Below are 11627 nucleotides of genomic sequence, written 5' to 3' on the forward strand. Positions count from 1 at the left end.
CCCAATCACTTCGATGCATGTTCCCCTAGATGCTGCCATGTTTTCTAATGATCGGAGAAAAAAAAAAAAAAAAGTTTGCTCACCTTGAGAGAGTTTTCTGACATAACCTTCGTTGTTGACTATATATTCAATGCCCTTGTGTGAATTCATAAGTGTTCGAACACAGTTGATACAGGTCAGTTGGAGGAGAGCATCAGCGATCCTGGCTACACCTCTCCCCGAAAGTCTGTCCAGTGCCTCAAGTAAAAGGTCCAGTCCACTAAGCTCCAGGAACTGACACATCCACTCATCATCACTGCTCTCAAGGCGCTTTTTAAGGCCAGAGTAGTTGACAACAGAAGGGATTTGCAGGAGACGGATGCATAGCTCTGGGTCTGCATTCTCCAGGTTACCCTCAATCTGGTCGGGGTCTTGAGGCCCAAGTTTCTGTTTCAGAACTCCCCACTTTGTGTGGGCTCCTTCCGTTGATGACATCTTTAAAAGAGTTTCCTACTGAAAAAAGAAAGGCAACTATTCACTATTGTTACAAGGCTTTACTCGTGCTTGTCTTATATTTCACATAACTAATTTTTTATATCACAAATTATTTTCATGATTTAACAACATGTAAATGTTATTAAAAAAAAAATACATAAGCAATTTAGGATGGATGTATTACTGTACTAAAACATATGTTTTCCTTGTTATTATTCTTTCCACTGCACATTCTTGTTCCGCTCTTCAACGTATTATCAATTTTATGCGTATAAACAATAAGCATTTATTTATAGAGGAGCGACATATTACAGGGTGAGGTACAATAACAAACAGTGCTACTGTAAGGTTCAACTACTGAGCTCTAAGGCAAAAGGGAGGATTGAAGACAAGTGCCAAGAGTATAGGTTGTACTGCATTCCTGTAGCCAAGTGACCCATAGAGTAGCAAAGGGAAACATGGCTTGACAAAGCTAGAGGAGCTGACCCCATTACTCCTTTTTGTGTGCTATTATTAGAAGGTTAGTTTCCTGGGCTAGAGAATAGAAGAGGTCCTGGGTGCAGCTTATTAGCTCCAGTTTGGATGATTGCACTTGTTGAAGGAGAACTAAAGCTAAATTATGTATGGTGCCATTGCACCATACATGATCATCCAAAAAGGGACCTAAGCCAACTAATCACCGGATTAATTTTGTGTATAAGGCCATCAGTCAATGAGGAACTGCCATATCTTCTGTATCAGTGCCGTCCAACTTCTGTGGTACTGAGGGCCGATTTTTTGCTGGCCTAAATTGTGGAGAGCCAGTAATGGAAGCCAGTGTTTATTACGCCCTATTTTTAAACCACACCCACCACAAGAACCTAAAAGACCATTCAGGTCGGTGCTCACTTCAGGGATATCACTCATATATGAAAAATGTAAGTCATATTAAAACATACCCTTAAATCCATCTGCCCCTCCTCCCCTGTGGATAGCACAGCAACACCCAGCACATGATTAAACACTTTAGGAGCCCCAGGTTACATAGGGGAGGCAGAGTATGGCACACAAAGGGAACAGAGGGCAAGCAGAGTATGGCACAAACAGGGAGCATAGGGCAGGCAGAGTATGGCAAACACAGGGAGCATAGGGCAAGCAGAGTATGGCACCCACAGGGAGCACAGGGAAGGCAGAGTATGGCACCCACAGGGAGCACAGAGTATGGCACCCACAGGGAGCATAGGACAGGTAGAGTATGGCACACACAGGTAGCATAGGGCAGGTAGAGTATGACACACACAGGGAGCATAGGGCAGGTAGAGTATGGCACACACAGGGAGCATAGGGCAGGTAGTATGGCACACACAGGGAGCCTAGGGCAGGCAGAGTATGGCACACACAGGGAGCATAAGGCAAGCGGAGTATGGCCCACACAAGGAGCATAGGGCAGGTAGAGTATGGCACACACAGGGAGCATAGAGCAGGTAGTATGGCACACAGAGGGAGCCTAGGGCAGGCAGAGTATGACACACACAGGGAGCATAAGGCAAGCGGAGTATGGCCCACACAAGGAGCATAGGGCAGGCAGAGTATGGCACACACACGAAGAATATGGCAAGTAGATTATGGTACACACAGGGAGCTTTGGGCAGGGGAAATAATTTTTTACTTCCTTGTTTTGTGACAAAAAGTCATGCGATTTCCCTCCTGCCCCTAATTTGCATATGCAAATTAGGATTCGGTTCGGCCGGGCAGAAGGATTCTGAATCCTGCTGAAAAAGGCAGAATACAGAACCGAATCCTGGATTCAGCGCATCCCTAATATTCATCCACAAGATAAAGTCACATAGGCTTTTGCATCTCATTGAATAATATAGATTGCCGTGATCAGCGTCAGATTTTACATTTCAACGTGCAGCTTTGGATTGTATAGCATCGCAGGGAATCCAATGTAGCTGCATGAAAAGATTTTGTGGTACAGATACGTTTTCGCCGATCAAATATCCATGTGTAGTTTGCAGCCCTTATACACAGACAAAAGTAGCCAAAGGGTTAATTGGTATAAAAAAAACAAAACCAACAGTCTCATTGCTTCCAAGTCTGGGTTTGGCCTTATGACTAATTTCCTGCCACTGGCAGATCTCCCAGTTGTTTGGGCAGTTTTATTTTGAATTCCATGGTCTTTATAAGGGGACTGATTATGAATGCAGTAATTGCACCCACTTTGCTTACTCCCTTAGGGCTCTTACTGACGTGCGTTTTTACCTGCGCTCCCCTGCATTCCATTTTTCAGCGTTCAGCACACAGGTGCGTGTAGGCGCTGAACGCAGGAAAAATGCAGCATGTTGCGTCTCAACCTACGTTCGGCGCCTACATGCGCCTGTGTGAGTACAGCCCCATTTGAAATAATGAAATGCGTCTATTCCTGCGTTCCCCTGCGGTTGAATGCCGAAAAACGGAATGCAGGGGAGCGCAGGTAAAAACGCGCGTGAGTAAGAGCCCTTACTCTCACTGGTAACAGGAGGAGTTGCAGAGTTAACAGCAGCATTAGCTACTTACCACTTTGGGCAAGTATAGCCGCAACATGTAAGTGATTAAAAGTCTGCTGTAGTTATTCTAATGTAAAGCAACCCTGCTTGGAACACTTTTGGGTGTATGTAAGAATGGGTAAAAAATTTTTTTTAAAAAAAAGCATAGCATAGTTCCAATATTTTGGAATTTTTCAACATTTTGGAAATAGAAAAAGGGGCAAAAGATTTGCCAAGATGAGTGTGCCAATTTTTTTTAGCCATGCTGATTTTGTGGCCACACCCCCTAATTACCATGTCCATTTACAAAATTTGGCAGGTTATGAAAGTTTGAACACATTTAGTGTCGTTTTTATGTGTTTTTACAGTTTTGCTAACAAAAGTGACTTGCCCTTTAAACTGAGTCTAAGTTCTCCCAAGAGACCTGCTTATCTCAGACTTATAAAAGTATGTAAGGGCTCTAACACACGGGAGTTTTTTGCACAGGAGTAAACACACTCAATTATTTTAAAGGGGGCTGTACTCACACGGACGCATGTAAGCGCCGAACGCAGGTGGAATTCAACATGCTGCGTCCTACCTGCTTTTGGCGCTTACATGCGTCTGTGTAAGTACAGCTGCCTTGACAATAATTGAGTGTGTTTACTCTTTGGCTTAACAAAAGAAAGCACAATGCAGGGGAGGGCAGCAAAATACGCCCTCGTGTAAGAGCCCTAAGTATCTACTCCGGGCTCTCTGACAAAAGCCAATTAAGTTAGAAACGTTGTATCTTTTTCTGGCTGTTCAGTGCAGGAGATCAAAGAGAAAATCGGGACATTTCAGTAACAAGACTGCGGGCTGAGCCGTCAAAATTGGGACTGCCCAATAACGGGAGTTGGGAGGTATGTAGTTTGTGTCAGTGAGACACATTTAGAGAATATACAGAGGCATAAATCGGTGAACTTTATCTCTTGGGGCGGGTGGTTATGGTTCAGGTACTTAGTGAAACATGAAAAAAGTAGACTAATGACATAACCCTAACTTTGAAGTTACAACCTCATGGGAAATTAATAGGAGATGGGTAATAGAAAATAGCAATAACCATAAATAACTATAAAATTTGAAGGTTTAAAGGCAAAAAAAAAAACTATATAAAAGATAAAAATGAAGGCCAAAACATACTAAAAACTTAAAGGTGAACAACCCTTTAAAGTTCATAGTCAAGGTTGCGTGCATATCTTAGATTACAGGTATATACATAATAGAATAGCATTTCTATAGCACTCTTATGTGTACAGACACTTATACACATGGGGGCAGATTTACCTAGGGTTGAATATCGAGGGTTAATTAACCTTCGATATTCGACTGCCGAATGTAAATCCTTCGACTTCGAATATCAAAGTCCAAGGATTTACCGCAAATAGTACGATCGAACAAAAAATCTTTTGATCAAACGAAAAATCCTTCGAATTGTTTGATTCGAAGGATTTTAATCCATCGATCGAACGATTTTTCTTCGACCAAAAAAATGCTAGGAAGCCTATGGGGACCTTCCCCATAGGCTAACATTGCACCTCGGTAGGTTTTAGGTGGCGAAGTAGGGGGTTGAAGTTTTTCTTAAAGAGACAGTACTTTGACTATCGAATGGTCGAATAGTCGAACGATTTTTAGTTCGAAACGTTCGATTCAAAGTCGTAGTCGAAGGTCGAAGTAGCCAATTCTATGGTCGAAGTAGCCAAAAAAAACATTCGAATTTTTATTTATTCTATTCCTTCACTCGAACTAAGTAAATGGGCCCCATAATGTCACAAAATTTAAGGCTGTTAGCTTGAATGCGTAGTGAATGGCAAGCTTCACTGTTAAGATATTAGGAACTTACTTCTCTTAGGGCTCTTACAGAGGAGGGTTTGAAGCTGCGCTCCCCTGTGCTCCATTTTAATGCGTTCAGCCGCAGGGGAGCGCAGGAGTAAATGCATTCAGTTTTTTTCAATGGGGCTGTACTCACACAGGCACATGTAGGCGCCGAACGCTGGAAAAATGCAGCCGGCGCCTACATGCGCCTGTGTGAGTACAGCCCCATTGAAAAAAACTGAATGCGTCTACTCCTGCGCTCTCCTGCGGCTGAACGCATTAAAACGTAACGCAGGGGAGCGCAGCTTCAAACACTCGTCTGTAAGAGCCCTTATTCTAAATAGCAACCTTGTCAACAGAATTTCCAATAACTCCCAATTGCATCTATTGACTCTAAAAGCAACACATGGTGACAACGAGTGACTTTAAGCCACTTATATTATATGTACTTTATGTAGAACATTTTGCATAAAATATCTCTGAAATGAATCTGTACTTTTCTAAATAAGAGCCTCACATATTCCTAGGGACTGTCTTATCCGGATCTGGTTTTCCAGTTTCCTTTTAGTGAAGAGTAAAATGAACACAAGGAATTGGCAAGAGGTATGTGTGGCAGACTATCAGCAATTGCAGAACAGTGTGTGTTGGAGGGAATTAAGTGTTCGGGTAAGATAAATTCGACATTTAAGAAACACTGTTACATCCCACAGAAGCACTTAGAAACTAGTTCTTGGCTCAAAAATCACAGTAAGCCAATCCTTAATGGCAGGAAATCTATACAGCCGCTTGTTTATACAAGAGACGGCGTATTCTTTTCTAATTTGCTCCCTAAGGCATCAGCTGCTCTGAAGTGTTTTAAAGAAGATACGGAACAGCCTAGATTTGGATACAGGCAGTTAATGTGTACACAGTCCACTTGTAATATGGCACACCTTTAGGGCTCTTACTGACGAGCAGTTGTAGCTGCGCTCCTCTGCGTTCCGTTTTTCAGCGTTCAGCCGCAGGGGAGCACAGGAATAGACGCATTACGTTTTTTCCAATGCGGCTGTACTCACATAGGTGCGTCTAGGCGCCGAACGCAGGAAAAATGCAGCGTGTTGCGTCTCAACCTGCGTTCGGCGCCTACACACGCCTGTGTGAGTACAGCCCCATTGGAAAAAACGTAATGCGTCTATTCCTGTGCTCCCCTGCGGCTGAACGCTGAAAAACAGAACGCAGGGGAGCGCAGCTTCAACCGCTCGTCAGTAAGAGCCCTTATAAAGGAGGTATGAATGGTATGCCAAATCTCTTCAGCCCCAAGTCAAGTGCATTTACTGCGACATTCCCATTAAAGATGTAGGGATGCAGAGACTTCCATGTACCATGCATAGCTCTCTTGTGCACTCCTGCTAAAACACATGCATTATCCATGTCAATAACTTCAAAGTTAATCAGAAATGTCACTCACCTATTAAGTTGTTACTGATTTTGTCTACACACCCCACAGTAAAACGACAGACGGCTGCACATGTAGGAAAGAAGTGATGCTGTTGTGAAAAGGCTAAACTGTTCTTATAAATCTACACAAAGCCAGCTGATCAAACAAATCAGAGCTCTGCTTCTTAAAGGGGAACTCTGTGATCATAAGCTTGTTGCACTGCAGAACAGACTGCAAGCTTTCAAGACAATGAAATGACTTCTGCCAATTTAGAAATGTTGTGATTTCAGTATTTCTGAGCACACACCGGTGCTCAATTACATTTGCAGTTTAAAATACAACACGTTTGATTCCATGAACAAATGAGCAAATTTAAGTGAAATTTAAGTCAAATTAAATTGTGCGTAGACTAATAATAACACTTAGGGGCCAATTCATTAACTTCAAGTGAAGGAATAGAAGAAAAAAAGCTTCAAATTTCGAAGTGTTTTTTGGGCTACTTCGACCATCGAATGGGCTACTTCGAACTAAAAATCGTTCGACCATTCGATAGTCGAAGTACTGTCTCTTTAAGAAAAAACTTCGACCCCCTAGTTCGCCACCTAAAAGCTACAGAACCCAATGTTAGCCTATGGGGAAGGTCCCCATAGGCTTGGCTAAGTTTTTTTGGTCGAAGGATAATCCTTCGATCATTGGATTAAAATCCTTCGAATCGTTCGATTCGAAGGATTTGATCGTTCCATCGAACGATTATTCCTTTGATCATTCGATCGAAGTATTTGCGCAAAATCCTTCGACTTCGATATTCGAACGATTTTCATTCCCAGTCGAATATCGAGGGTTAATTAACCCTCGATATTCAACCCTTGATGAATTTGTCCCTTAAGCTACTCATTCAGTCTGTGGCCAAACAAGTGAACCCTATACATATTAGCTGCATGTTTATTATATGGAATGATGTACAACATAAAGAATGTATGCCAGTATTTATACATTAGTGACGTAGTGGATCAAGAAAGATTAATGGTGAAAAAGTTTCGTGAACACTCGCTGCTACACGTTCATCCCAGGAGCCACTTTTATGCCGTGTACCATAAGAATTCAGACATTTGTCAGAACAAGACTAAATAGAAAAGTAAATAATTGAAATGAAACTCTTCCAACAAGTCTCCAGATAATACAATTTTCCCACCGCAAACATACTATTTGTTGAGTGATAAAACAAATAGGGAGTACGGCAGTAAATGGCTTGTCATTATCGTCTGTTAGTGGGTTTTAACTGATTGAACCTTGTGGTCGATCACTTATATAAAAAGTGCATTGTTAAGAGGACAACAAGATTACACAGTGTGAAGATTAAGGGTCGGAGGAATACAATGTAAGTAAAGAACTAGACACATAGGGTGTGATATCAGTGCTTTGGGTATTTATGGAATTCCGACAGAAGTCACTGGGAATTCTGTGGAATGTTCCAATTGGTTGCAGTGGGTTACTGCACCAGTGCAAACTTACACACCAATGTGTGAGAATATTCCTTCAGTGGGTAAAAGGTGAATTTGAGGGAGCAGTAGTGAACTTTTACATAGGTCTGTCTGACAAGTGGTCAGGGTTGGACTGGGGGGCCCGGGGCCCACCGGGACTGAAGTCCAGGGCCCCCTACAGGCCCCCCGTCCCCCTGCTGTGCACACCGTGCGGCGCTGTGCTCTGCTGTGCGCCATCCCCTTGGCGCACATGCGCACAAGGCGCCCCCAGCGCATATGCGCACAAGACGCCCCATTGACGCGCATGCGCGTCGCGAAGATCGTTTTAAAAAAAAAAACGAGCAACAGGAGAGGGGGTCTGGCCCGGTGCGGGCCCATGTGGGTCGGGGCCCACCGGGTTTTTTCCCGGTGTCCCGCTGGGCCAGTCCGACACTGCAAGTGGTCTCCTACTGTAGGATTAGGTCCATACTTTCTTAGAAGTGTAAAATTCCTGATTTTTACATTGTGCTGTCTAGTACGGCTTTCATACCTCCCAACTGTCCCATTTTCAGCAGGACAGCCCCGCTCTCGCGTTTGTACTGGAAAGTCCCAATTTTCTCTGTACTGAACAGCCAGAAAAAGAAACAAAGTTTCTAACTTAATTGGCTTTTGGCAGAGAGCCCAAAACAACAGGTGCAAATAAGATACTTTGTAACAATGTTGAAAAAAGCAAATAAGTTATTGTAACAATTTTGATAAGGAGGTCCCTTGGGAAAAGTTAGACTCACAACTTAAAGGGCAATTCACCTTCTTTAGCAAAACTGTAATAAATAAAAAAAAAAAAACACAGAAATATGTTCAAACTTCAAAGTCTCGATTTTTACAGCTCAGCCCGCAGTCCCGGGTTTGTTACTGAAATGTCCCGACTTTCTCTTTGATCTCCTGCACTGAACAGCCATAAAAAAGATACAAAGTTTCTAACTTAACTGGCTTTTGGCAGAGAGCCCAGAATAGATACTAGATACTTTAGTAACAGTCTGAGATAAGCAGAGAAAACTTAGACTCATAGTTTAAAGGGCAATTCACCTTTTGTAAAACTGTAAAAACACAAAAAAGACAGTTCGGGAAAAATTAGAAGAAGAGGAGATTCGACAACGGGCGACTAATCTCCCCGAATCTGACTGTGTGTCTCTAGCCCTGCCCGATCGACATCTGCATGACTTTTGGCCAGATATTGATCGGGGAAGCCCGTCGGAGGGCCCCCTACACATAGTTACATAGTTACATAGTTAAATCGGGTTGAAAAAAGACAAAGTCCATCAAGTTCAACCTCTCCAAATGAAAACCCAGCCCCATACACACACCCCTCCCTACTTTCATACAAATTCTATATACCCATACCTATATTAACTATAGAGTTTAGTATCACAATAGCCTTTGTATTATGTCTGTCCAAGAAATCATCCAAGCCATTCTTAAAGGCCACAGGCCAATAAGATGCCGACTCTTGTCTGTCGCCAGCTTTTATCGGCCTGTGTATGGCGACCTTTAGTCTGCTAAAAAAATCATTTACATAATATATAAACCCCATAGGAATGTTTTGCCTCCAATAAACATTTATTATATCTAAGGTAGGATATCAAACACAAGGTACAAATCATTTCCCTTTTACACAGCACTGTTATCTTGCTCTCCTTCCTTCTTGGTGAAGTTCAAAGTCCTGTGATTTGCTACTGTATGTTAATTCAATCCAAAAGTGATGTGCTATTTCATCTGCATTGTCCTGTCAATTATAATTCAAAGGAATTATAGGAAGGAAAAAGAAAATCCCCACACACAAAACACACGCACAATTTAATATAACTGTACAGGTGTTATCCTGCATTCTATTGGATTTCAGTGTTTTTATTCTATAACTACTGTTGTTTTCTATTAAAGGGATACTGTCATGGGAAAAAAAAATTTTTTCAAAATGAATCAGTTAATAGTGCTGCTCCAGCAGAATTCTGCACTGAAATCCATTTCTCAAAAGAGCAAACAGATTTTTTTATATTCAATTTTGAAATCTGACATGGGGCTAGACATATTGTCAATTTCCCAGCTGCCCCAAGTCATGTGACTTGTGCTCTGATAAACTTCAATCACTCTTTACTGCTGTACTGCAAGTTGGAGTGATATCACCCCCCTGCCTTTTTCCCCCAGCAGCCAAACAAAAGAACAATGGGAAGGTAACCAGATAACAGCTCCCTAACACAAGATAACAGCTGCCTGGTAGATCTAAGAACAACACTCAATAGTAAAAACCCATGTCTCACTGAGACACATTCAGTTACATTGAGAAGGAAAAACAGCAGCCTGCCAGAAAGCATTTCTCTCCTAAAGTGCAGGCACAAGTCACATGACCTGGGGCAGCAGGGAAATTGACAAAATGTCTAGCCCCATGTCAGATTTCAAAATTGAATATAAAAAAATCTGTTCGCTCTTTTGAGAAATGGATTTCAGTGCAGAATTCTGCTGGAGCAGCACTATTAACTGATTCACTTTGAAAAAATGTTTTTTCCCATGACAGTATCCCTTTAAGACCGTACTGTTTATTCTGTCTGTCTCTTGTAAGAGCTTGTCTACCCTGTCTAGCTAGAGATTCTGTGAGATAAAGCAAAAAAGGTGATGTCTGCAACACAGAAATTGCTTATCTGTCAAATGAATGTACAGTAAACATAATTCTAAGCAACTTTGCAATACACTGTACATTCATTTCACATTTTATATGTTTTTAAACGTATTTGTATCTGTATAGCTATTGAAAGCAGTGTTTGTCTGCCCCTGTCTATTCTCTGCCCTCGTGGCTCTGGCTTTTGAAACAATGTAACATAAACCAACGAATTAACAGACCCGTTTAGCTGGAGGAGACTGTCTATTGCAACATTGTTTAAAAAGTAACAACCAGGAGTCAAGCAAATGCTGCTTTCAGTGCCAATGACATTTACAAATAACTTTTAAAGCACTAACAGTTTTTCATATAATCATATTGGAAAGTCGCTTATAATGGTGGTTTCTTTTATTTGGGTTGACGTGTCCTTTAACTTAAAGGGATACTGTCATGGGAAAAAATATTTTTTTCAAAATGAATCAGTTAATAGTGCTGCTCCAGCAGAATTCTGCACTGAAATCCATTTCTCAAAAGAGCAAACAGATTTTTTTATATTCAATTTTGAAATCTGACATGGGGCTAGACATTTTGTCAATTTCCCAGCTGCCCCGGTCATGTGACTTGTGCCTGCACTTTAGGAGAGAAATGCTTTCTGGCAGGCTGCTGTTTTTCCTTCTCAATGTAACTGAATGTGTCTCAGTGGGACATGGGTTTTTACTATTGAGTGTTGTTCTTAGATCTACCAGGCAGCTGTTATCTTGTGTTAGGGGGCTGCTATCTGGTTACCTTCCCATTGTTCTTTTGTTTGGCTGCTGGGGGGGGAAAAGGGAGGGGTGATATCACTCCAACTTGCAGTACAGCAGTAAAGAGTGATTGAAGTTTATCAGAGCACAAGTCACATGACTTGGGGCAGCTGGGAAATTGACAATATGTCTAGCCCCATGTCAGATTTTAAAATTGAATATAAAAAAATCTGTTTGCTCTTTTGAGAAATGGATTTCAGTGCAGAATTCTGCTGGAGCAGCACTATTAACGGATTCATTTTGAAAAATTTTTTTTTTCCCATGAGAGTATCCCTTTAAAGGCGAATCACCCTATTTAACCTTATGCATTTTTATTTACTATCTGTGTGTTAATTCCTAGCCCATTAAGTAACTTTAAATAGGAAATATTATACCCCATTGTTATATAAAAGGCATCAAAGACGTCCACTTGAGCTCCATGACCTGCATAAAAATAGAAAACGTATACGGTTCATGGAACTCCAAGGGGACTTCTAATTTCTT

General features: G+C 41.7%; 1 protein-coding gene across 1 annotated transcript in view; it reads right to left on the reverse strand.

Annotated features, from left to right (window-relative positions):
• inf2.S (inverted formin, FH2 and WH2 domain containing S homeolog) overlaps positions 1-6298 on the reverse strand; it is a 36283-nt gene extending 29985 nt beyond the window's left edge. The window contains 2 exon segments of the mRNA NM_001091093.1: positions 84-492; positions 6262-6298. Coding sequence (NP_001084562.1) covers positions 84-474 — 391 coding nt within the window. The 5' untranslated portion in view covers positions 475-492; positions 6262-6298.
• Positions 6299-11627: the final 5329 nt, after the last annotated feature.

The sequence above is a fragment of the Xenopus laevis genome, chromosome 8S (assembly GCF_017654675.1).
Source record: "Xenopus laevis strain J_2021 chromosome 8S, Xenopus_laevis_v10.1, whole genome shotgun sequence".
NCBI classification, from domain to species: domain Eukaryota; kingdom Metazoa; phylum Chordata; class Amphibia; order Anura; family Pipidae; genus Xenopus; species Xenopus laevis.